The 27,333-nt window shown below is 41.6% G+C and overlaps 1 protein-coding gene across 1 annotated transcript in view; it reads left to right on the top strand.

Annotated features, from left to right (window-relative positions):
- The window catches only part of fam81b (family with sequence similarity 81 member B), a 35,230-nt gene that overhangs the window by 6,519 nt on the left and 1,378 nt on the right, over positions 1 to 27,333 (top strand). The window contains exons 3-8 of the mRNA XM_080189109.1: positions 2,908 to 3,157; positions 11,848 to 11,966; positions 14,272 to 14,401; positions 15,625 to 15,731; positions 18,252 to 18,387; positions 22,633 to 22,828. Of these exons, the coding sequence (XP_080045235.1) occupies positions 2,908 to 3,157; positions 11,848 to 11,966; positions 14,272 to 14,401; positions 15,625 to 15,731; positions 18,252 to 18,387; positions 22,633 to 22,828 (938 nt within the window). The remainder of the gene's footprint in view (positions 1 to 2,907; positions 3,158 to 11,847; positions 11,967 to 14,271; positions 14,402 to 15,624; positions 15,732 to 18,251; positions 18,388 to 22,632; positions 22,829 to 27,333) is intronic.

The following is a 27,333-nucleotide window of genomic DNA, read 5'->3' as shown; positions in this document are numbered from 1 at the left end:
AGACCTCCCTACTTTTATATTCAATCCCCCTTGCTATGAAGGCCAGCATCCCATTTGCCTTCCTGACCACCTGCTGCACCTGCAAGCTGGGTTTTTGCGACTCATGCACAAGGACCCCGAGGTCCCTCTGCACCGTCGCCTGCTGCAGTTTTTCTCCACGTAAGTAATAATCCTTCCTACCATTATTCCTACCAAAGTGGACCACCTCGCACTTGCCAACATTAAATTCCATTTGCCAGTTCCTGGCCCATTCGCCCAGCCTATCTAGATCCTTCTGCAGACTCTCCACACCCTCCACGCAATTTGCCGTTCCACCAATCTTGGTGTCATCAGCAAATATTCCCTTTAAATATTCCCTTTAAACTTCTCTCCTTTCACCCTTAACCCATGCCCTCTGGTTTTTTTCTCCTCTAGCCTCAGTGGAAAAAGCTTACTTGCATTCACTTTATCTATACCCATCAAAATTTTATACACTTCTATCAAACCTCCCCTCATTCTTCTAGGCTCCAGGGAATAAAGTCCTAACCTATTCAATCTTTCTCTAGATCTCAGCTTCTCAAGTCCCAGCAACATGAACCTTCTCTGCACTCTTTCAACTTTATTTACATCCTTCCTGTAACTAGGTGACCAAAACTGTACACAATGCTCTAAATTCGGCCTCACCAATGCCTTATACAACCTTACCATAACACTCCAACTTTTATACTTGATACTCCAATTTATAAAGGCCAATGCACCAAAAGTACAAGAATAAAGAAGTTTTGCTAAAACTGAACAATGGTTTGGTGTACTGCATTGGGAATAATGTGTGGAATTTTGGTCTTCATATTTAAGGAAAGATGCAATTGCATTGGAGGTAGTACAAAAAATGTTCACTAGGTTGGTTCCCAGGGTGAGAAGGTTGTCCTATGATAAGGCAGTAAATTGGGTCTATGTTCTTTGGAGTTTAGAAGAATGATAGGTGACCTCACTGAAACATTCAAGATCATGAAGGGTCTTGACAGGGTAGACACTAGGACATTTTTGTCCAGGTTGGGGAATCTAGAACAGGATAAGGGACCAATCATTTCAGATTGAGATGAGGAGAAATTTCTTCACTCAGAGGATTGTGAATCTTTGGACTTTCCTACCCCAGTGGGTTGTGGATATACCATTATGGGATATATTTAAAGCTGAGATAGACAAACATTTGGTCTCTGAGGGATATCGTTAGAAAGAAGAGTTGAAGCTCCAGATTAGCCATGGTACCATTAAATGTTGGAGCAGGCTCAATGGGTCAAATGGTCTCCTACTGCTCTTGTTCACTGGGAGGTCCGCTTGATTGAGCTGGTAGTCTCCAACCAGGAACAATTCCAAAGCAGTAAAATAGCTCTGCAAAATAGCCTTTGAGTAGGACCTTAATTGCATTAATTAGCTGGTTGCCTGCCTGCATAGAGTGGACAACCAATCCAGTCCTCAACCCAACTTCCTTGGAGCCCAGGGGTGCATCAGGAGCTGTTTCATAGTGGCTCCTTCCTAGTTTCCCGTATGCCCAGCTTCCTGTCCATGGGTTAGGAAAATTGAGCAATTATTAGATGTCCAACTATTTTTGTAACTGAATTCAAAAAAACACAATATATGAATATTATCTATGGTTATGTGTAACTTTGCAATTCTGATGATTTCACACCTCTCTTATAATAAAGTGTGCTTTTTCTAAGACACAAAGAACATTTCATATTAATGGATAGAAATATACAGTGATTTCCACCCCACCCTCCCCACAACTCCATTCCATCCAAGATAGTTCTGGGTAAGGCTTTCTTCTTCTTCTGGGTTGTTCATCCCAGAACAACATTTTGCTTAAATAGTAGCTTGTGGCAGACTAGCAGCAAGGAGAGAAATGTAACTTTGTGAGTCCCAAGTGTGTTGGGTTGGGTTGTGAGGGAGCTGAGGGGAAAGTAGGATGTATAGAAATGAAGAAGAAAAACGGTAAGGGTGTTTTGTGAAGGGGGTAGATAATGCATCTCTGTGAATTTGAAGAGTGCTTTTGTGAAGGAGAGGTTTCTGAGAAGTTATGGGGAGGAAGGTGAGTAAAAGGAAACATTAAGTCTATCTGTAATAGTAATCCAGAGTTAATTTCATGATTTATTCAGTGAATAAGCTGAATTGTTGAGAAGAATTTCAATGTGAAACTTTTATTCATAAAACTTCATAAATTCCGCTAGTAGTTTGTTTCCAAATCCGTGTTCAATAAGGAATAGATGTTTCAGAATATGAAAAAAGACACAACTATTTTGAACCATAAAATTATTACACAGAGGAAATAATATGAAGTGTGAAATATTACCTGAAAACCCTTCAAAAATTATTTGGAAAAGGAAATTTAGTCCTGGGGCCAGAACTTCCAAATTGCAGTCAGATTGTCAGTCCATTCCTTTTCACTGACACTCCAACACAGCTGCATCTTTCTTGCTCGATATTCCAACTCAGGCTGGATGAAGGAATTGCAGTGGTTCCCGGTTGCAGCAGTTGAAAGGAAGCCGTGATTCCTTTTTACAACACTAGTTTGTGGAGTGGGGGGTTAGTCAAGATACTTGTTAAAACCTGTTTCCATGATAAGCTTTTGGTCATTTGACTTAATATCTATCACCTTTTATGGCTTGGTATTGTACTTTGCTTTATAATATTTCTTTGAAGCACCTTGGGATGCTTCATTATGTCAAAGGTATTATTGTAAATATAAGTTGATGGTGTGGTTGCAATTGGTAGATTTTTGCTAGCCAAGGGCATTGAGGAATTTGGGACAAAGGTGGGCATATTGGAGTTAGGTCACAGATCAGCTATGATAATCTAACTGAATGGCAGAAGAGGCTCAAAGGGCTAAAGACCTACTTTTCCTGTGTTCCTTTTTTTTTGGTAATCCAGAGACCACCCCTTTCTTCAAGTTCCTGTAGTGCCAAAGAGCCATTTAAAAATCATGGATGATCGTCTATCCAACCAGGAAAGGACTACTGCAGTACTTCTGGAGCAGGCTTTTCAGATAAAAGAAGATATCATAACCTACTTGAGAGAAAACCAAGGCAACAAGCCATTTGAGAAACTATCCCCAGAGCTGCTGGAAAACCACATACATGTCATAATGAGTATTCTCAAACAACTAAGTACTGACATAGAGGTATGAAGGTTTTGCTTTGCTAACTACAATGAACACGGAGATTGCTGTTCATAATCTCATAATGGCACTTGTATGAGTGGCTTGAGAACTCAGGTTATGTGCTCCATTTCACTCAGTATCACATGTTCAATCTACTTAATTGCCATGAATCTGCCACCTACAAATTGATGTGTAATGTTTTACAGTGAATCACATCAGCTTCCGTATAGAACATAAGAACATAAGAAATAGGAGCAGGAGTAGGCCAACTAGCATCAGTGAGTTCCTCAAGCAAATTTTTCCTAATCATGGGATTCTGCAATGCAGAAGGAGGCCATTTGGCCCATCAAGTCTGCACCAACCACAGTCCTACCCAGGCCCTAGGCCCTATCTTCATAACCCCATGCACTTACCCTAACTAGTCCCCCGACACTGAGGGGCAATTTAGCATGGCTAATCTACCTAACCTGCACATCTTTGGGCAGTGTGAGGAAACCAGAGCACCCGAAGGAAACCCAAGCAAACATAGGGAGAACGTGCAAACTCCACACAGACAGTGATCCAAGCCAGGAACTGAACCCGGGTCCCTGGCACTGTTGAATGGCTCTCTCTCACCTCTTTCCCCATTTCTTATTTGACCATGATTTTTTAAAATATGTACTTAATTGTTTATGTGCTGGACTATAAGAGACACAAACAGGTTTCCTTGAGTTTTTCAAAAAGAAAAGTACTTCTAACCAGGTGTTTAAAAAAAAAGATATTCCAACTTTTGCATGCACATAGACTCAATGTTCACACGCACAAACCAATGAGTTACAGAGTGGAATGATAAAGTCTGTGTACTTTCAAGTCCAATAAAAACTAAAGTGATTGGGTTCTTATTGGTTAATGATTTGGGTGGATACAGGCTGGGCTCTGTGGTCCTGCTGGTTTCAGCGTTAATGTGGTGTAAAAATGTAGGCGGACAATTTATCAGCTGCTGTGTTGAGTTAATTTTAAAATTTCTGTCTCTGTCAAATGGATTGTCAAATAGCAGAGCTTGCAAAGAGCGAACAAGGTCCACAAAAGGATTTTGCCACTTCAACGTCTTTTCTGCTTTTGGTCTGGAGAAAATAATTCCTTTAACATAAAAAGAGTTAGCTGGCTTGTCACATGATCTCTCTCCAACTGAGCAGTAAGACAAACATGGTGATGTATAACGTATTCCCAATGAGTGGTTTCAACTTCATTAGATCATGGTTAGGGTGGATTCCTTTCTCAGCCAGGGTTCATTATCTGAGGTGATTACCTCCAATACAATACCTCCTCTGACGCAAATCTTTGTCTCTTCTTTGGACACAGGTGAGGTCCCAGAAGACTGGAGGGTAGCTAATGTGGTACCGCTGTTTAAAAAGGGTAGTAGGGATAACCCTGGTAATTAGAGACCAGTGAGTTTGACGTCGGTGGTAGGAAAATTATTGGAAAAAATTCTTAAGGATAGGATGTATGAGCATTTGGAGCGTTGCGATCTGATTAGGGATACGCAACATGGCTTTGTTTGGGGGAGGTCTTGCCTTACGAATCTGGTGGAATTCTTCGAGGAGGTGACAAAAGCGGTTGACGATGGGCGAACCGTTGATGTCATCTATATGGATTTCAGTAAGGCGTTTGACAGAGTCCCTCACGGTAGGCTGGTAGAAAAGGTTAAGGCACATGGGATACAAGGACAGGTAGCTAGGTGGATCGAAAACTGGTTGGGAAATAGGAGACAGAGAGTAGTTGTCGAGGGGACCTTTTCTGGCTGGAGGCCAGTCACCAGTGGTATGCCGCAGGGCTCAGTACTGGGACCTCTCCTGTTTGTAGTATATATAAACGACTTAGAAGAGGGCGTACGTGGTGTGATCAGCAAATTTGCGGATGACACCAAGATGGTAGGATTGGCAGATACTGAGGAGGACTGTCAGGTGACACAGCAGGATATAGATAGGTTGGTATATTGGGCAGATAGATGGCAGATGGAATTTAATCCTGACAAATGCGAGCTGATGCATTTTGGAAGGAATAATGCAGGGAGGAGTTATGTGATAAAAGGTAGACGGATTAAGAGTATAGAGATACAGAGGGACCTAGGAGTGCAGGTGCACAACTCTCTGAAGGTGTCGACACAGGTAGAGAAGGTTGTGAAGAAAGCTAATGGAATGCTAGCCTTTATAGCAAGGGGTATAGAGTATAAGAGCTGCCGTCTAATGCTTCAGTTGTACAGAACGTTGGTTAGACCGCATTTGGAGTACTGTGTCCAGTTCTGGTCACCTTACTACCGGAAGGACGTGGAGACCCTGGAGAGGGTGCAGAGGAGGTTTACCAGGATGTCGCCTGGCATGGAAAGACTGAGTTACGAGGAAAGGTTGGAGAAACTGGGGCTCTTCTCCTTAGAAAGACGGAGATTAAGGGGTGATATGATAGAGGTATATAAAATACTGAAGGGAATAGATAGAGTAAACAGTGGTAGGCTTTTCCCTAGATTGGGGACAATTACGAGAGGTCACGATCTAAGGGTGAGGGGGGAGAAGTATAATTTGGATATGAGAGGAAAGTTTTTCACACAGAGGGTCATGGGGGTATGGAACGTGCTACCGAGTAGGGTGGTGGAGGCAGGCACATTGGACTTGTTTAAGGTTTACTTAGACACATGAGCGAAGCAAGGATGGAGGGTTATAGTAGAGGGTATTAAATAGGGTCAGAGCCTCAGGACGACACGGAAATGTAGTATTATATGTTAACGTATTGTCTTTTTATTCCACAGGTGTCGGTCCACCTTGTTGTCAAACGAGGGGCATGCACACGATGGGTCGTGCGTGGGCTGCTTTTGGAGGTTCTGGGAGTGGCCTAGTACTTTGTGTCGTTGTGTGCGCTTAATCCTGGACCAGCAGATGGGCACCGCAACAGCTCAGCGACTATCACTGCTAGCTGTGCAGATACATGGATTTGGGCCTGTGTCTGTGGGAGTTTGCACATTCTCCCTGTGGTTGCGTGGGTTTCCTCCGGGTGCTCCGGTTTCCTCCCACACCCCAAAGATGTGCTCTTAGGCTGATTGGTGTACCAAATTGACACTACTCTCCCCTGAATCTGGCTACATTAGGGGTTCCACTCACATACACACAGGGCAGGGTAGGTGTGGGAAGATGCGGCGGCGCGGGCTCATTGGGCCAAAGGGCCTGTTTCCCGTGCTGGGATGTTCTTTGTTCTTTGTACATGTTTCCTACCCAGGTGATTGTCAGTAGTTCTGAGAGTGGATTAGGAGGTAATCAGATTCATACTCCTTCGAGGTAATTGTCTCTCCTGGGCTTTACTAGAGGGGAGAACTTCACTTAATAGCTTCAGAATTTAGCATGTCAGTAATGTAAATTTTCAGCTCTCTTAGAAGCCGTAGTTTCAAGTCACTTGAATGTGGCTTATGATAATTGCTACACAAACCAAATCCCAAATTAAAACCTATCCTATGTATCACACCTCTTATTATAATTTGATAATGAATAGATATTTTTATTGAATTCAGAAACCACAAATTCAAGTAACACTTTTGCTATCTTAAACATTTAATTAAAACATTTATTAAGAAAAGAAAGCTTAAACACACAAGATTCTATGTACACAGTTAAAATGAGTCTTGCAGAACATTCTCCCAAAACACTTCCGACTTGGGTAGACTCGCAAACATCCCTTTGGGCAACAATCCCTTTTGTTTAACTATAAACATTCAATAATATTGCCACAAGCGAACCTGCTGCTGCATTAAGGAAGGTATATTACAGGATTTGCCATTCTCACTTAAATTCTGCTGTGGAAATTCAAGAAACTTCAAAGATCCAGACTGCCTTTTTGGAGCTTCTTGACATTCCTGGTTTAACTGAGTGGCTAATTTCATTTTTGCCTCTTCACAGCTCTGTTCCCAGCACAGTGCAGCAGCTCAGGAGGACTCACATGGCTACACCCAAGAATGGCTCTTAACATCTCTCCTTATTACCTTTCATCTTGATTCATTTGTCCTTATCCTTGTTTGAAAGTTACCCTTTTCCAGAATACATATAAATCTTTAATTGCCTCACTGTTGTCCCCACTTCTGGGTCAAATAAAATGTCACTTACCTCATTTATTTATGATCTTTTCCAAGCTGTAAGCCCTTTCTCATCTCTTTGAAATTTGACAACTAGAAATTCAAACCTTCCCCTATTTTCTAATGCAAATTTCTATCCATGTCTTGTTTATTAAATAAAATTTAACATGGCTATGTTTACATCATTTGCATGTCTTTGAACATAAGAACATAAGAAATAGGAGCAGGAGTAGGTCATCTAGCCCTTCGAGCCTGCCCCGCGATTCAGTAAGATCATGGCTGATCTGAAGTGGATCAGTTCCACTTTTGACATCTCTCTGATGTCCTCAACCTTGTAGACACTCAGTGCCTAACTTCATTAAATTATGCTCTCTCTGTCTTTCTCCCTCTCTCACACACACACACACACACACACACACACACACAGCTCTAGACCTGATTCACAGAATACCGCAGTAAATCCCAAAATATTAAAGGTAATAAATCTTTCAATACAGGCTCTTTAAAAATCCAATCAATGGTTTCTAGCCAGTAAATTTATAAGCTTTTTCTTAAATAAAGCAAGGTTTTATAACACCTCACCACAATGTGAAATGCTTTGTTGGACTCTATTACAAAGTTGCTTTTTTTTAAAAAAGGAATAAACAGACATCCATCCTCAAACAGTTATTCATCATCCTTACCCTGCAATGTTCTAAGTTCCAATTTCTTATTATTCTCTTCACATACTTAGGATAATAATTAAATCTCTTTCTTCCTAAGTCCCTGCTGAATATTGTCTAGGGTGGTTGTGTTTTCACCAACAACTGGTGGTAGTGCTCTGCATATTTTAATCTTGCTAAGAAGTCTCACGACACCAGGCTAAAGTCCAACCAGTTTATTTGATAGTAATCCCGTAAGCTTTCGGAAAAGCTGTTCCTTCGTCAGGTGTGTGGAAGATTTTAATCTTGACAGACATACAAGTCTTTTGTGAACTTTAGTGTAAGCTCATGATCAATCCTTGAGTTTTTGAGGGTGTTGAATTTCATAGGCTGCTGTAGATCACGGTTTGTAAAATGCAAATCTCTCTGACTTATTGCATTGCCTGCAAATTTCTTCACCCCTTAATTGCCATTTCCACGATCCATGAGTTTAACAGGTACATTGACCTTATTTCCGGGATAATGGTGGTGATGAGTTATTCTTGACCCCTTGTGAGCTTGTTCTGCATTTTACCTTTAGTGGGTTCTGAAGCTGAATTGTTGGGTGAGGTTAGATTTGAATTTGGAACCTGACCATTTGATTCTCCTGTGAGTGTTTGTTTGTTAGTGTCACAGGTAGGGTTACATTAACTTAATTGCAGTGTTAATGTGAAAAGCCCTTGTTCGTCATATGTCAGCACCTGTTCGGGTGCACTGAGGGAGAATTTAGCGTTACCAATGCACAGAACCAGCACATCATTCAGACTATGGGAGGAAACTGGAGGAAACCCATGAAGATACAGGGGGAACAGGTGTGTAGACTCCGCACAGACAGTGACCCAAGCTGCGAATCGAACCTGGGTCCCTGGTGCTGTGAGGCAGCAATGCTATTCGCTCGGATTTCACTTGTATTTCCTTTGTGGATTCCACAAGTGTTTGTTTTATGGCATATCATCATCACTTTTCCTTTTATTTTAGGAGTGAGTTTTTTCCCAATGTGTCCCATGTCTGACATCACAGCTTCCTTGCACTCTCCCTTTGGCACTTACATCAGGAGAAGCATTTCCCTCACTTTATCTTTGCCTGTTTTGGAAGTGGCCCCTATTTAAATCTTGGAAGAAGGTTTCTGCTAACCATACTTCTGTTTTGTTTTCCTGTGGCTCTGTTTTAGTCTCTTTAAATTCCACGAGTTCTAATCTGGCCTCTTCAAATTCTGTTGGCTTTCCAGTAGCCTCTTTGATCTTTACTGACTTTATTGCCTCCTATGGGACTTTAGTTCTCTGTTTGGCCCAGTGCAGAATTTTGCATGTTCCCATTAGTCTTCCCAGTCTCGTGGACTGCCATGGACTCTTGGGAGGTAATACCTCAAATTCTTTTTTATAATGAAGTATGTCTTCATAACAAACTGCTATAGTTCATGTAGTATAGGTACACCCACATTAGGAAAGTAGTTCCAGGATTTTTACATAAAGACAGTGAGGGAACTGTGATATAGTTTCAAATCAGGAAGGTATGTGGCTCAAAGGGGATCTTTCAGGTTGCATTTGCTACCCTTGTCCGTCTAATTGGTAAATGCAGTAGGTTTGGAACATGCTTATCCAAGGAGCCTTAGTAAATTGCTGCCATCGTGTAGTATAACCTCTGCCATTGTGGATTGGTGATGGGGGTAAATGTTTAAGGTGGTGGTTGGGATACCAATTAAATGGGCTTCTTTGTCCTGGATGGTGTTGAGCTTCCTGATTGTTGTTGGAGTTGCACTCTCCCAGACAAGTGAAAAGTATTCCTTTATATTCTTGACTTGTGCCTTGTATATGGTGGACAGGCTTGGGACATCAGTAGGTAAATTACATGTCTCAGAATTGTCAGCCTCTGACCTGCACTTGTATAGAATCATAGAATCCGTACAGTACAGAAGGAGGCCATTTCACCCATCAAGTTTGCATTGACTGTCCAAAAGAGCATCTTACCTACGTCCACTACTCTATTTCTATAACCCCATGCATTTTACCATGGCTACCTACACAGTCCTGTTGTGGCTTGGGGGAGTAGTCTGTGTCTTCACAGTGGGTGTGGTCTTTCTGGATTTTCAGAAGGCGTTTGACAAGGTACCTCACAAGAGGTTATTGCAGAAGGTCAGGGGACATGGAGTTGGGGGTAGGGTGTTAGCGTGGATAGAGGATTGGTTGTCAAATAGGAGGCAGAGAGTGGGGGTCAATGGGTGCTATTCGGATTGGCGGTTGGTGACTAGTGGGGTGCCCCAGGGGTCGGTGCTGGGGCCTCAGCTATTTACCATTTATATAGATGATCTGGAGGAGGGAACCGAGTGCAGGGTGTCGAAATTTGCTGATGACACCAAGATTGGGGGAAAGGCAAATTGTGCGGAGGGTGTGGAGAGTCTGCAGAAGGATCTAGATAGGCTGGGCGAATGGGCCAGGAAATGGCAAATGGAATTTAATGTTGGCAAGTGTTAGGTGGTCCACTTTGGTAGGAAGGACTATTACTTACGTGGCGAAAAACTGCAGCAGGCGACGGTGCAGAGGGACCTCGGGGTCCTTGTGCATGAGTCGCAAAAACCCAGCTTGCAGGTGCAGCAGGTGGTCAGGAAGGCGAATGGGATGCTGGCCTTCATAGCGAGGGGGATTGAATATAAAAGTAGGGAGGTCTTGCTGCAGCTGTATAGGGCATTGGTGAGGCTGCAGCTGGAGTACTGTGTGCAGTTTTGGGCGCTGCACCTGCGCAAGGATATTTTAGCCCTGGAGGGAGTGCAGAGGAGGTTTACTAGGCTGATACCGGAGTTGAGGGGATTGAGCTATGAGGAGAGGCTGAATAAACTGGGCTTGTACTCGTTAGAGTTTAGAAGAATGAGGGGAGATCTCATTGAGACGTATAAGATGATGAATGGGATGGGTAGGATAGAGGTGGAGAGACTCTTCCCGCTCAAAAAAGACAGTAGGACTAGGGGGCACAGCCTCAAGATAAAGGGGAGGCGGTTTAGAACGGAGTTGAGGAGGAACTTCTTCACTCAAAGGGTGGTGAATCTCTGGAATTCTCTGCCCGTTGAAGTGGTGGAGGCTGCCTCGCTAAATATTTTTAAGAAGCAGGTTGATGGGTTCTTGATAAGAGAGGGGATTAAGGGTTATGGGGAGAGGGCGGGAAAGTGGAACTGAGCCACGACAGATCAGCCATGATCTTATTGAATGGCGGGGCAGGCTCGAAGGGCTAGATGGCCTACTCCTGCTCCTATTTCTTATGTTCTAAGTTAGAAGAGGTTGTAATTCTTATAATGTTTATCTGGAAAATTATTTGAATAATACAGCTGGAACCATCTGAAGTGTATCATTTAAATTGCATTTTCATATGATTCCCAGTGCAGGCAATTGCTCAGAGGAAGTTTGCATTTCTGGGCAATTGACATGCAAAACCCTTATCCTTGAACTTCCCAAATCAAATGCTTGGGAGTTCAGAAGTTACAGCCCATTGTATTAATGAACTGATGCATTGAATTTACAATTTTCTCTCACCTCTGGGTCTGAATGCAGAATATAACTGATGTTATTGCACTCTTTTACTTATGATTCCAAGTGTCTTATGTGAAATTAATGTGGGGATTTTCTGATTTTTCTATTTTCCTGATGGTTCTAAGCCCAACTTACAAAACTGTGAAGTATTTAAGAATTACAGGAGTCCAATAAAAGACTGCAGTTGACATGCTGTTCACTGTCATAGGCACTTGCTGAAGAAGCATTGAGGGAACATAATCAACATTGAAACTGGTTTTTATTCCACTCAGAACTGCTTCACGATGACATTTGGTGCAAAAAAAATCCATACAGACCTCTTGCATTCCAAAAAGTTCCTCCCCTTTTAAAAAAAAGTGGAGATGCCATATTCAATTGTGGGTAAACATAACATTTATAATAAATATGATGTTCTCCTAGGTTCTAGAAGAACAGATTAGAACAAGAGATGGTGTGACTGCAAGAACTAGCTTTGCAGTTCAGAGGCTGGACCACAAGCATTTAGCTGGTATCGGGGACCTCCGTGGAAGAGTTGCCAGGTATTAGTGATGGAGCAGAAAATGGCAGAGCAACACACACAAAGATTCAAGCAGAAATGATCCACCTGACCTGAGGCAAACATCACACTCATTCATACCACTCGCTTTCCTATTGCTTTGTGAGAATTTTGTAAAAGACCATCCCTAAAGGGTCAGAATCCTGACAGCCTGTTACTTCCTGTCCTACACTAGTAAAAACAGTGAAATTGGGTGGGAATGTAAAACAAATTGAATTATGTCAGCATCGTGAAATGTCAGTCTGATATTGTCCTGCCGATTTCAGCAGATTTGAATATTGGCTGTGTCAGGCAGCAAACACAATGCCATCTGTTTTGTATCACTGCCCGTATCCAATTTCATCCTCACTTGGTTGTGTCAGAAATATTCATCATGATTTTTATGGTAAATACACATAATGGGAAATAAAAGCACTTTGGGACTAAAACTTTATGGATAACAACTTGGCCTGGGTCACTTTCCAAGCTGCACAACAATAAGTTTGTATTTGAAGTTATATTTAACATTCGTTATTTTAATTTTTTGAAGATGTGATATAAAGAAGATTTTGTTCATTGGACACACTATAGTTTATTACTCGGGTCAGTCTGCTTGTGAGATATTGACTGAGTAAATGGCATACATGTCTGTAATTGAGATGTTACAGGCAAAGACTAAGCTGTGATGTGCTACATAATTATTGATAAACATTTCAAACTGCACAAATTGCGAGCTAGAACTTACTAAGAAGGAAAGAAAAGGTTAAGAGCCCTAGAAGATTAAAAATGATGGTCTCTATAATAATCTATAAGATAGCCCAGTATTGAGTATACTGAATAATCTGCTTAGTACAGTTTCACATTTTCAGCTTTTACCAAACATTAGTTGATAATATCCAGTGTTTACTTTTTTCTGAATTGTTTGTTTTGTGTAAATGCTGCCATGATTGCCAATTGTTCAGCTTCCTGAAATTGCATGTTTTCTTGTGAGTTAATGGGGATTGAATCCATGCACCCCTCTCAGTTAATCAAAGAAAAAGCAACTGGGGCCATATTTATAATCCTTCCTGTCATCTATGATACAACATTAAGTGGTAAGTAATGAAACTAAGAATTATTTTCTCTACTTATTTTCACTGCCTTTGTCCTGGCTGTTTCATCATTTCCTTGATGCAATTAGATTCATGGTCAGTCTATGGTCTCTTCTTTATCTTTGTTTTCCTGTGTTTCTTACTTTGTTATTGTCATAGAGGTTTACAGCATGGAAACAGACCCTTCAGCCCAACTTGTCCAAGCCACCTTTTTTTTTAGAAACCCCTAAGATAATCCCAATTGCTCGCATAATGGCCCTTATCCCTCTATACCCATCGTAGCCATGTAACTATCTAAATGCTTTTTAAAAGACAAAACTGTACCCACCCACCTCTACTACCTCTGGCAGCTTGTTCCAGACACTCACCACCCTCTATGCGAAAATATTATCCCTCTGGACACTTTTGTATCTCTCCCCTTTCACCTTAAACCTATGCCCTCTAGTTTTAGACTCCCTCCCATTGGGAAAAGATATTGACTGTCTAGATGATCTGTGCCCCTCATTATTTTATAGACCTCTATAAGGTCACCCCTCAGCCTCCTATGCTCCAGAGAAAAAAGTCCCAGTCAATCTAGTCTTTCCTTAAAACTCAGTCCATCAAAGCCTGATAGCATCCTAGTAAATCTTTTCTGCACTCTTTCTAGTTTAATAATATCCTTTTTATAATAGGGTGACCAGAATTGCACACAGTATTCCAAGTATGGCCTTACCAATGTCTTGTACAACTTCAACAAGACATTCCAACTCGTGTATTCAATGTTCTGACCAATGAAACCAAGCATGCCAAATGTCTTCTTCACCACTCTGTCCACCTGTACTCCACTTTCAAGGAGCTATGAACATGAACCCCTAGATCTCTTGTTCTGTAAGTCCCCCCAATGCCCTACCATTAACTGAGTAAGTCCTGCCCTGGTTCAATCTACCAAAATGCACCACCTCGCATTTGTCTAAATTAAACTTCATCTGCCATTTGTCTTTGTCTTCTTAATCTTTGTGTCTCATTTGAATTTTGTTGTCTTCTAATGCAAGACCAGTTAATGCTAAAAATAACTGTTGAAAGGACAGGTTTTCTTGTTTGTGGGAGAATACAATTGTTGGAGTGCGGAGCTTTAGAGGAAAATTGGATGGGATTATCACACTTTCTTAAGCAAGTCTGCCTGATTTTCTGTCTACTGACTTAGTAAGTTGGCTTTATAATGTTGTTTTCCAATACAAGGTGTGATGCCAGTACTTCCAAGCTTGCTGGGGATGTCAGTGTAACCAAGAGCGAGATTGAAAAAGTAAATAAAGAAGTTCAAGACACTAAATCTTCCCTCAAAGTGCAAGTGAAAGAATTGGAAATTAAGGCTGGTAAAATTTTATAATCCATTTAATTATGTGAATGAAGCTCTTGATAAATGCAAGTTTAAATGAAAGTGGGAGGAAACTTTCCTCATCATTTATAAATAGAGAGATGGGGGGAGGCAATTCTCCCGTTCCACTGCACTAATTTTCTAGCATGGCAGGCCGGGAGAATCATGTCGGATGACTCGCAGGATTCCCGCAAATGTTTGCGCCTTGCTTGCGTTTCCTAGGCCTGGAAATTGGCTGAGAGGCAAGGCTAGCATTTAAATAGTATTATACTTTCTATTTAAATGTTATTAGTGGGCCACAGACTGAATTCTCTGAGCCCGTCATCACTCTCACTCTGCCGAGAGTATTTCACTCCAGCGGGGCTCAGACTAACTCCCCCCTTCCAGGGTACAAGCAGGGCTGGAGTGTAGGGGGGACAATTGGCGGGGCCCCAGGGGTTGGGGGTGGTGGCCCCTGGGCATGGGTACCTGGCAATGCCAGCCTATGCCCCAGCACTGGCCAAGGTGCAAAGTGCCCCTGCCGAGGGGTAACCTTGGCACTGTCCATCAGGCATGGGCAGTGCCAAAGGGATGGAACCAATTGGGGGCGAGGCAATTGGTGGGTGGTCCTGCTGCCACTCTGCATTGGGATCAGGTCGGGACAAGAGGGAGGCTAGCAATTGGAGTGGGCAGGGGGTGGGGGGTCAGCCAGAAGAGTGGGGGATTGTCTCTGCTGGGGGAGGGGGGTGGAGATCAGATGGACCAGGACGAGGAGGGGGGGTGGTTTTGGAATTGGCCTGGGCATGGTCGTGGGGCTGTGATTGGGCCATTGGGATGTTGGGAGGGGAGGCAGCAGTGCAAGGGTCCCAAGCTTGCTAGTGATTGAGCTGGCCAGCAAAGAAGGCAACTGATAGTTCAGTGCCTGAACTGTCAGCCTCCTGGGCATGAGTAGGCTGTGAAATTTAATGATATTCATACTGGTGGCCTCTGCCGTGCATAGAGTTGGGAGATTCTAGTACGAACTCCCGCTGAAAAAAAACAGCAAAATTTATTCCAGATTTCCCCGAATTCAATACTTAGAACTTCTTTGGGCGAACCCTGGCCATGTATTCTGTTAGGATGGAATTCTGTTTCTAAAGTTCATTATTTTAAGAAAAATATAATTACATTCAGTAAAATGTTGATTTTTGCCAGAGCATGGAAATGTTGTAATTTGAATTAATCACTTTTTATAACAGGTAATGCAACTACTGAGCAAAGTAGATAGCTCTAAATGTGAACACAATACAAACTTAAGGACTGCAAGAGAAGAGCTACAACATGAACTTCAACGTCTAGATTTCAAGTAATATCATTTTGTAATATGGAATGTAAATTGATCCAGTTTTTACATGTTTATTATTACGTTCATTCTGGTGAATTATTCTATATGTAGTTTTTTTAAATGTAAGAAGGCATTTGGTAATTAACTAGGAACAAAACAAAACTGGAAGATTAATTTAGAATTACGTAGGCTATTGGGCACAGAAATAGGCCATTCTACCCTGCCAGTTCATGCTAGCGTTTATGATTCGGTCAAACACCTGCTTGTTTTTCCTCATCTAAATTATCAGAATAATTCCCTTTTCCCTCCAATGCTAAAATACAACCTCCCCTAAAATACATTCATACTATTTACTTCAATCACTCCTCAAAGAACAAGGAAAATTATAGCACAGGAACAGGCCCTTTGGCCCTCCAAGCCTGCACCAAGCATGCTGCCCAAATTAACTAAAACCCCCTACCCTACAGGACCATATCCTTCTATACCTATTCTATTCATGTATTAGTCAAGACGCCCCTTAAAAGTCATTACCGTATCTGCTTCCACTACCTCCCCTGGTAACGAGTTCCAGGCATCCACTACTCAGAGTAAAAAATCTGCCTCATACATCTCCTTTAAACCTTGCCACTCACACCTTAAATCTGTGCCCCCCTGTAGTTGATCCTTCCACCCTGGGAAAAAGCTTCTGACTACCCATTCTGTCCATGCCTCTCATAATCCTGTAGACTTCTATCAGGTCGCCACTCAGAATCTGTCGTTCCAGTGAAAACAAACCAAGTTTCTACAACCTCTCATAACTAATGCCCTCCATACCAGGCAACATTCTGGTAAATCTTTTCTGTACCCTCTCCAAAGCCTCCACATCCTTCTGGTAGTGTGGCAACCAGAATTGAACACTATATTCCAAGTGAGGCCTAACTAATGTTCGATAAAGTTGCAACATGACTTGCCAATTTTTAAACTCAGTGCCTCGGCCAATGAAGGCAAGCATGCCGTATGCCTTCTTGACTACCTTCTCCACCTGCATTGCCACTTTCAGTGGCCTGTGTACCTGTACACTCAGATCCCTTTGCCTATCAATACTCTTTAAGGGTTCTGCCACTTACTGTGTACCTCATGGATGAAGAAGCTTCTTCTGAATTCTCTATTTGATTTCTTGGTGACAACTTAACATTAATGGCCTCTAGCTTTGCTCTTCCTCACAAGTTTGGGAGCATTTTGTCTGCATCTACTCTATCAAATCTTCCATAGTTTAAAATACCTCTATTAGATCTCTCTCAGCATCCTCTTTTCAAGGGAAAAGAGAATCAACCTGTTTATAATCTCCTGATTGATATACTCTTGCATTCAGTGTCATTCTTGTATACCTATTTTGCATCATCTCCACACAGAGCCTTTATATTGTTTTCAATGTAATGGCAACTTTAATTATTTGCAGTACTCCAGGTGTGGTCCAATTTAGGCTCAATGCAAGTTTAGCCTAACTTCTTTAATCTTCAATTCTATTCCATTAGAAATAATCCCTAGTGCTTGGTTTGTTTGTATAGCCTTGTTAATCAATTACATTTTGTTATCGTTTGTGCCTCTCCTCCTTTTAGATTCCTACTTTCTTGGTAATATGGAACCTCCTTTTTTTTGCCAAAATGTATTACATCAGATTGATTTATTTTGAAATTAATTTGCCCATTATTTGTCCATGCCACAGGTTTGCTGACACCTGCTTGTGATTTGTTGCATTTCCCCTCAGTATTGACTACCCTCCATAATTTGGTGTTATCTGCAAATTTAGAAATCATATTGATTCCAAAACCTAAGTTGTTGATGTAAATTGCGAACAACAGTGATCTCAGGACTGATTCTTGTGGAGCACCACTTCCCATTTTCCCACATTAATAAGTATTCTCTTCTCCTCTGTGCTGTCTTGAAGCTAGCTAGCTACCCATTCTGCTACTTGTCTCAATTCTCTAACCTACTTAGTCTATTGTGCAGTTCCTAACTGAATGCTTTTTGAAAATCTAGATAAATTACAAATACTACATTATCCTTGTCTACTCTCTCTCTTACTTCTACAAAAACAAAACTCAACGAGGCTGGTCAAGCAGAGCAGAAAATGACAATGTGTGTTTGTCATGCATAGATTTTTAACTGGGGCTGCTAATGTAAAATTGAGCAAAATATGACCATTTGAAAATTATTTTTGATATAAAAATACAGCATAAGCAAAATTAAATTGAAACACCATCAATGTTTGTGAGTATCTTCCATTATTCTAAAGTGCTCACTTTTTGTCTAAAAGTAGCCATGGCACATTGCTAAAACGTATAATCTGTTGTAATGCTTACAAGTTGCAAGGATGTTGACACTACGTAAGAATTCCAAGGATCACCACATGGCCCTAATATCGGCTTTCGTTCATCTACTTTATTTTTAATTCATTGAAGCTAAGATTAATCTGGTCAAATTATAAACCTTTTTTGTTTAAAAATGTGATATTCATTTCATTAACATTGATATAAACAACTACTAAACATAATTTTCCAGGATTACCACTGCATTGGCTGAGTTGCGAGCACAGATACAGGCACAGCAGAAGTGGGCAGAATACAAACTGGATAAAACAGAAAGCAAACAAGAACAAAAAGTAGACCACATCTTGCATTTTACACAAGAGAAAACTGTAAGCACTTTGCTTTATATTAATGTGCACAGAAAAATTACATGTTACATCACAAAATGATCCATATGACATATGTAACTACACATTACAAAACCATTCCATAATTATGGAATGAGAATTTGCATCTTTAATGTGGAAAACATTCCAAGGTAATTTAGTGGCTGCAAAGAGAAGCAATGTCATGGAAGGATTTCAAAAATGAGGATTCAGATTTTAAATTCAACCTATTAGATGACTGGAAATCCAGGACTTTGTATAAGACAGCAAATGTCAGCTGAGTTTTGGACAAGGTAGAAGTTATGAAGGATAGAGGGAGGTCAGTGTGTAAGAGTAGAGAGTCTTAGCTAAAGCTAGGTCCAGGGCTTTCCATAGTTGAACATGGGGTGAGAAGCCATTGCTGGATTTACACTGGCTGTATTAACAATATAAATACAATTATGCAAATATAATTTGTGCTGTTCAAAGGGATAGGTAATAAGAACATAAGAACATAAGAAATAGGAGCAGGAGTAGGCCATCTAGCCCTTCGAGCCTGCCCCGCCATTCAATAAGATCATGGCTGATCTGTCGTGGCTCAGTTCCACATTCCCGCCCTCTCCCCATAACCCTTAATCCCCTCTCTTATCAAAAACCCATCAACCCGCGTCTTAAAAATATTTAGCGAGGTAGCCTCCACCACTTCAACGGGCAGAGAATTCCAGAGATTCACCACCCTTTGAGTGAAGAAGTTCCTCCTCAACTCCGTTCTAAACCGCCCCCCCTTTATCTTGAGGCTGTGACCCCTAGTCCTACTATCCTTTCTGAGCGGGAAGAGTCTCTCCACCTCTATCCTATCCATCCCATTCATCATCTTATACGTCTCAATGAGATCTCCCCTCATTCTTCTAAACTCTAACGAGTACAAGCCTAGTTTATTCAGCCTCTCCTCATAGCTCAACCCCCTCAACTCCAGTATCAGCCTAGTAAACCTCCTCTGCACTCCCTCCAAGGCCAAAATATCCTTGCGTAAGTACGGTGCCCAAAACTGCACACAGTTCTCCAGCTGCGGCCTCACCAATGCCCTATACAGCCGCAGCAAGACCTCCCTACTTTTATATTCAATCCCCCTCGCTATGAAGGCCAGCATCCCACTCGCCTTCCTGACCACCTGCAAGCTGGGTTTTTGCGACTCATGCACAAGGACCCTGAGGTCCCTCTGCACCGTCGCCTGCTGCAGTTTTTCGCCACGTAAGTAATAATCCTTCCTACCATTATTCCTACCAAAGTGGACCACCTCGCACTTGCCAACATTAAATTCCATTTGCCATTTCCTGGCCCATTCGCCCAGCCTATCTAGATCCTCCTAATGGAGGAGAATGATGTGGCTAACCATTATTAAATACTGGAGACATCAAAGTGGGTAAGAAGGAATAATGCAGTTCTATCACAGGCAAAGGCTTTCATTTGTGACTCTGTCCGGGATATATATCTTGGTGCTATAGCAGAAAGGTGACTGAGGTTAAAACATGTAGGCATGAGCTTTGGGGATAACAGAATTAAAGAGATGGATTAATAAATGGAGAGGACCAGTTTATTGAAGGCGTTTGTTTTGAGGGAAGCAGGTAATAGCAGCATTTTTATACAGAAGAGAGATTGTGTATGAAAAAGGGACCCATTAAATCTCAGCAAGCTCAAGGTTAGGAGGGGTATGTGGGAATGTTTCTCAGTTCATTGGTGAAGGGTGGGGGAGAGATTAAAAAAAAAGAAACTATTTAGAATACCCTACACTCATTCGACAAACAAGACCTCAATCTTCCTGTTGCTTGCCGTTTCATCTTGGGATCTTGCTGTCAGGTCCACATGTTCATTCTTGGCCTGCCGCACTGCTCCAGTGAAACACAACACAAACTGGAGGAGCAGCACCTCATCTTTTGACTTGGCACTTTACAGCCTTGGCATTCAACACTGTGTTACGTAAATTTAGCCCGTGGCCTATTTCCTCCATCTTGGCCCCCCCTTTTAAATCCAAAACATGATTGTCCCAATGCAAAACACCACCCCCCCCCCCACAGCCCCCTCGCCCTTCCCCACTGGGCCATCTGTCACTTGTTCTTTAGTTTTGCTCTCTCTGAGCACTGACCTTCGTTCTACCTTTCTGCCACGATCAGCACCTTCTATTGCCCTTCACGCTGCCATTAATGCTTCCTTTGTTTTGTGCCCTACACATCTTTATTGCAATCTTGGACATTCAGAGACTATTTCCTTGGGTGGATGTAGCTATTACTAGGGGGCATAACTTTAAGGTTCATAGTGGGAGATATAGGAGGGAAGTCTGAGGTGGCTTCTTTGCTCAGAGAGTGGTTGGGGTGTGGAATGCACTGCCTGCTGTGATACTGGAGTCGGACACTTTAGGAACTTTCAAGCGGTTATTAGATAGGCACATGGAGCACACAAGAATGATATGGAGTGGGATAGCTTGACCTTGGGTTTGGACATAGAACATAGAACAGTACAGGCCCTTTGGCCCTTGATGTTGTGCCGAGCTATCTCTCCTAGCTCCTACCAATTACTGAACTTCTGTTCAGTTGCTCCACTCTCTCACTCATACAGTATATAATGATCTGCGAGTGAAGTGGATTGGCTATGCTAAATTGCCCCCAACTGTCAGGGGACTAGCTGGGATAAATGCACGGGGTCATGGGGATAAGACCTGGATGGGATTGTGGTCGGTGCAGACTCAATGGACCGAATGGACTCCTCCTGCACTGTAGGATTCTATGACAATCCATCACGTTTCTCCCTCTCTGTAACTCTGAAGAGTCATAAAGACGCAAAATATTATTTCTGTTTTTACAGATGCTACCAGATCTGTTGAGTTTTTATTTCCAATTTCTAACATCCACAATATTTTGCCTTTATTTTATGCTATGGTTATGCTTTTTGGGCATTCTTTTCATGTGCCGGTGACCTACTTGATTTAGGATAAGGGTGTCTCTTTGGAAAATTTGATGTAGCCTAGCTTGAATTGCCAGTGCAGACACATTTACAACACAGATCCATTTTTATAGGCTTTTAAAAATTAGAGCATACTTAACAATGCTTATTGCTATTGCTTTTAAGGGATTTGACTTGTATAAGATAAATCCTCCATTCACTCTTGCAACTGTCTCATGTTGCTCAGAACAACAAATTATTTGGTGAAGATTTTCATTTTGTTTTCAAAATATCAGTAATAATGAAAGGCAAGAAGCTGTGAAATATTTTTGCATACTTTCACATTGTACAAAAATTAGACAAGTTACTGTGTAATCTGTGAATGGAGTGTATTTTCCAAACTTCTGCTGAGACTTTGTCACAATGAGAACAAAATTTTAATTTATTGCATGTTACCATTTGTGGGTTGTTTCCTTGAATACACTTTTACAAGAAGTAACTTGATCACACATCCCCTGAATCAGCCTAGCAATTAGAACAAGAAGGCAATATAAATGGTATGCTGCTATTGCTCTCCCAACACCACATCATTCTGTAAGGACCTGTACATCTTAAGCTAAGCTTGTGACATACCAACTTTTGAGTATATATTAGTTTACTCTAGTAAATTAGAGGGATACAAACTGATGGTCTAGTTAGGAACACATGATCGGTACAGGCTTGGAGGGCCGAAGGGCCTGTTTGTGTGCTGTGTTGTTCTTTGTAATTACTCAATCATTTACTACAATAAAAAGGTTAAATCGACATGACTATCTGTATTGCTACTATGACTGCACTCCATAATCAGCGGTGAAGTACTAGCACTCTCCTACAGGACTGATGACCTTTCCCCTTCGTTTCCTGATGGGAGATTACCTTATGAAATAAAGTACCTATACTATGCGTTGAATATCATGCAAGAGCAGGATTCAAAGACTGGTCCATAATAATGATTTTCTGTATGTTCATTTTGTTCTAACACATAGCTGCACCTGATAACACATTAAGCTGCAACTCAATTTAATTGTTAAAATGATTATTTTTGTTGCAATGAGATGCCCTGGTAAACCAGGATGCTACTGCCTAATGGATTAATATGGGAAGAGATTGGATTTCCCACATTGATGGGTTATTGCTGGTGAATAAAAATCTGGCATCCCTGTAGCTTTACTATAAATTGTGCATGGAAACTACAAAGGCGAATAAGTCAATTTTTAGAACTATTAACTTTGGACATCCAGTAGGAACATTTTTTTTAATGAGTAAGCAGTTTAATTCTGACTGTTTTTATAGGAACAGCTGGAGAGGAAAATACAAGAGAGACTTGACCAGATCTCCGTGAGACTTGAGAAGCTGGAAAACAGACAAAGCCATGATATTGAATCCAACAGAACAATGTACTCTGAAACGAAGATCAATGCAAAACTTGCCAAAGTAGAAAAGTCTATCTGGTATGAGATAGAAAGCATAAAGAATGAATACAGAGAAGGTGAGTAGTTCATGTAATTTGAATTGATGTGGGTGATATGATTGATCAGTGGTGAAATTTTCAACAATCATGATTTGTTTTAGAATCATAGAGGTGTAGAGCATGGAACCAGGTCCTTCAGCCTAACTTGTCCACGCCGCCTTTTTTTTTAAAACCCCTATGCTAATCCCAATTGCCCGCATTTGGCCCATGTCCCTCTATATTCATCGTACCCACGTAACTATCTAAATGCTTTTTAAAAGATAAAATTGTACCCGCTTCTACTACTACCTCTGGCAGCTTGTTTCAGACACTCGCCACCCTCTGTGTGAAAAAATTGCTCCTCTGGACACTTTCGTATCTGTCCCCTCTCGCCTTAAACCTATGCCCTCTAGTTTTATACTTCTCTACCTTTGGGAAAAGATGTTGACCACCTACCTTGTCTATGCCCCTCATTATTTTATAGACCTCTGGTCTCCTATGCTCCAGAGAAAAAAAATCCCAGTCTATTCAGTTTCTCCTTATAATTCAATCCATCATGTCCGGTAGCATCCTAGTAAATCTTTTCTGCACTCTTTCTAGTTTAATAATATCTTTTTTATAATAGGGTGACCAGAATTGCACAGTATTCCAAGTGTGGCCTTACCAATGTCTCGTACAACTTCAACAAGACATCCCAACTTGTGTATTCAATGTTCTGACCAATGAAACCAAGTATGCTGAATGCCTTCTTCACCACTCTGTCCACCTGTGACTCCACTTTCAAATTATGAACATGTACCCCTAGATCTCTTTGTTCGGTAACTCTTCCCATCGCCCTACCATTAACTGAGTAAGTCCTGCCCTGGTTCAATCTATCAAAATGCATCACCTCACATTTGTCTAAATTAAACTCCATCTGCCATTCATCAGCCCACTGGCCCAATTGATCAAGATCCCGTTGCAATTGGAGTTAACTTTCTTCACTGTCCACTATGCCACCAATCTTGGTGTCATCTGCAAACTTACTAACCTTGCCTGCTATATTCTCATCCAAATCATTAATAGAAATGACAAATAACAGTGCACCCAGCACTGATCCCTAAGGCACACCGCTGGTCACAAGCCTCCAGTTTGAAAAACAACTCTCTGCAACCACCAATTTTGTAGTCAGAATTTTCTAGCAGCAAGTCTGGTCAAGAATTTGAGGTTCAGCTGTTCAGTGAGCATTAGCAATAATGAGTACTTCAATGATGATGTGGAGATGCCGGCATTGAGGTAAACATAGTAAGAAGTCTCACAATAGCAGATTAAAGTCCAACAGATTTATTTGGTAGTGGCTTGTGCTACCAAATAAACCTGTTGGACTTTAACCCGGTGTTGTGAAACTTCTTACTGTACTTCAATGATGCCAAAGTAAACCTGAAGACTTGGGGAGAATCCTTCTTACTGAAGAAAATACACGCAACAATTTCAGCACTAATTCAAGCTTTACACGACTTAATAAGAATTTTGATACGAGATTACTTTCATCTGGCTATGGATATCAATGCAAGGATTCTCTATGCTGGATTTTAAAGCAGAAAAGATGTTTGGCTTAGAGAATCAAAAGATACTAAATCAGTAGGACTACACTGTCAAATACAGATCAATTTCTAACACAAGTAGTCACACCATTTTTTATAAATGTCCATTTTACTCCAACATTCCAAAACGTACTGTGCAATTTATTGTAAAACACAAAAAAATTCAGCTAGCTGTATTTTCTGTTAAAATTCCTCTTTTCGAAACAAGCAGATTTCCATTACTTTGCACTCCTTGGTCAATACGTTGGCAATCATCTTGCCTATTCTTTCAATGCAAGAGAAAAAGTGGCATGTGTATGCTAACAGAAAAGCAGAACAAAATTAATAGGTTGACTAATGGCATGTCATTAATCTGCAAATGGGCTAGCAACTTGTGATAAGGAAGAGAAAGTCCATTAATTGTTAATGACCTCACATTGCTGGCCAATTTGCACCACTCACCATCAGCTTTATAAAAATAAGAACATAAGAAATAGGAGTAGGAGAAGGCCATCTAGCCCTTCGAGCCTGCCCCACCATTCAATAAGATCATGCCTGATCTGAAGTGGATCAGTTCCACTTTCCCACTCTCTCCCCATAACCCTTAATTCCCTTGTCTGTCAAAAACCTATCTACCCATGACTTAAATATATTTAGCGAGGTAGCCTCCACCACTTCAACGGGCACAGAATCCCAGAGATTCACCACCCTTTGAGTGAAGAAGTTCCTCTCAACTCTGATCTAAACTGCCCCCCCCCCCGCTTATCTTGAGGCTGTGCCCTCTAGTCCTGCTATCCTTTTTAAGTGGGAAGAATCTCTCTACCTCTACCGTATCCATCCCTTTCATTATCTTATACGTCTCTATAAGATCCCCCCTCATCCTTCTAAACTCCAACGAGTACAGACCCAGTTTATTTAGTCTCTCTTCATAGTCCAACCCCTTCATCTCCGGTATCAGCCGAGTGAACCTCCTCTGCACTTCCTCCAAGGCCAAAATATCCTTGCGCAAGTGCGGCGACCAAAACTGCACACAGTACTCCAGCTGTGGCCTCACCAGTGCCCTGTACGGTTGCAGCAAGACCTCCCTGCTTTTATATTCTATCCCCCTTGCTATAAAGGCCAGCATACCATTCGCCTTCTTGATCACCTGCTGCACCTGCAGACTGGGTTTTTGCGACTCATGTACAAGGACCCCCAGGTCTCTCTGCACCGTAGCATGCTGCAGCTTTTTGCCCTTTAAATAGTAATCCCTCCTACTATTATTTCTGCCAAAGTGGATAACCTCACACTTTGGCAGAAGAATGGCAGCTCGTTCTTAACTACTATATGATTTTCATGAAGTTGCTACATTAATGCATGAATTATTCATTATACTCATCACAAAGTTAAGTTTAGTAATTAGTTATGCAAGTACTCTTTTTAGTAACATTTCTAATGAATGCCAAATTAACCTCCTTGCCCAGAAAATCAACAATTAAAATGAGTTTAAAAAATATACATTTTAAAATGTAAACTTGCTTTATTTTTGCTTTTTTTCTCTTTTACATAAGAAATAGGAGCAGAGTAGGCCATCTAGCCCTTAGAGCCTGCCCTGCCATTCAATAAGATCATGGCTGATCTGAAGTGGATCAGTTCCACTTTCCTGCCTGCTCCCCATAACCCTTAATTCCCTTATCTATCGGAAATCTATCTACCTGTGACTTAAGCATATTCAACGAGGTAGCCTCCACCACTTCAATGGGCAGGGAATTCCAGAGATTCGCCACCCTTTGAGTGAAGACGTTCCTCCTCAACTCTGTTCTAAACTGCTCCCCCACCCCTTATTTTGAGGCTGTGCCCTCTGGTTCTGGTTTCCTTTCTAAGCGGGAAGAATCTCTCTACCTCTACCCTATCTAACTCCTTCATTATCTTGTAAATCTCTATAAAATCCCCCCTCAGCCTTCTAAACTCCAATGAGTACAGGCCCAGTCTATTTAATCTCTCCTCATAAGCTAACCACCTCATCTCTGGTATCAGCTTGGTGAACTTTCTCTGCACTCCCTCCAAGGCCAATGTATCCTTTTACAAATAAGGGGACCAAAACTGCACACAGTACTCCAGTTGCGGACTCACCAGTGCCTTGTACAGTTGCAGCAAGATCTCCCTGCTTTTATATTCTATCCCCCTTGCGGTAAAGGCCAACGTTCCATTCGCCTTCTTGATCACCTGCTACACCTGTAGACTGAGTTTTTGCGATTCGTGCACAAGGACCCCCAGGTCCCTCTGCCCAGTAGCATGCTGCAACTTTTCACCATTTAAATAATATTCCATCCTACTATTATTTCTTCCAAAGTGGATAACCTCACATTTGCTAACGTTATACTCCATCTGCCAGATCCACGCCCACTCACTCAGCCTATCCAGATCTCTCTGCAGACTTTCCGTGTCCTCCACGCAATTCGCTTTTCCACTCATCTTCGTGTCATCAGCAAATTTTGTTACCCTACAGTCAGCCCCCTCCTCCAGATTGTCTATGTATATGGTAAACAGTTGAGGCCCCAGCACCGATCCCTGTGGCACGCCACTAGTCACCAACTGCCAACCAGAAAAGCACCCACTGATTCCAACTCTCTGCTTCCTGTTAGATAACCAATCCTCAATCCACACTAACACTTTACCCCCAACTCTGTGTACCCTAACCTTCTGCAGCAACCTTTTGTGAGGCACCTTATCGAATTTAGTTATCATTTCCTCCTTTCTCTTTAGTACTTGAATTGACCCACTCAGATTCACGCTCCTTCTCAGTCTTTCCCCAGTTTATTTTTCAATCTTTAAATCACGTTGGTTAAGGTGACAGCTTGTCTTGTTGTTCACCAAGATCCTCGATGCCCAATTCCTCTTGCTGCACCACGATCAGCTGACATTTCCATCAGCTTATTGAACAAAAAGTATATAAACTTAAACATACGTGAGCAGGTCTCATTGGGTATTTCAGGAGATCAC

Source organism: Carcharhinus amblyrhynchos, chromosome 5 (genome assembly GCF_965287045.1).
Source record: "Carcharhinus amblyrhynchos chromosome 5, sCarAmb.v2.hapA, whole genome shotgun sequence".
NCBI lineage: Eukaryota > Metazoa > Chordata > Chondrichthyes > Carcharhiniformes > Carcharhinidae > Carcharhinus > Carcharhinus amblyrhynchos.
This window is presented reverse-complemented; position numbering and strand designations above follow the sequence as displayed.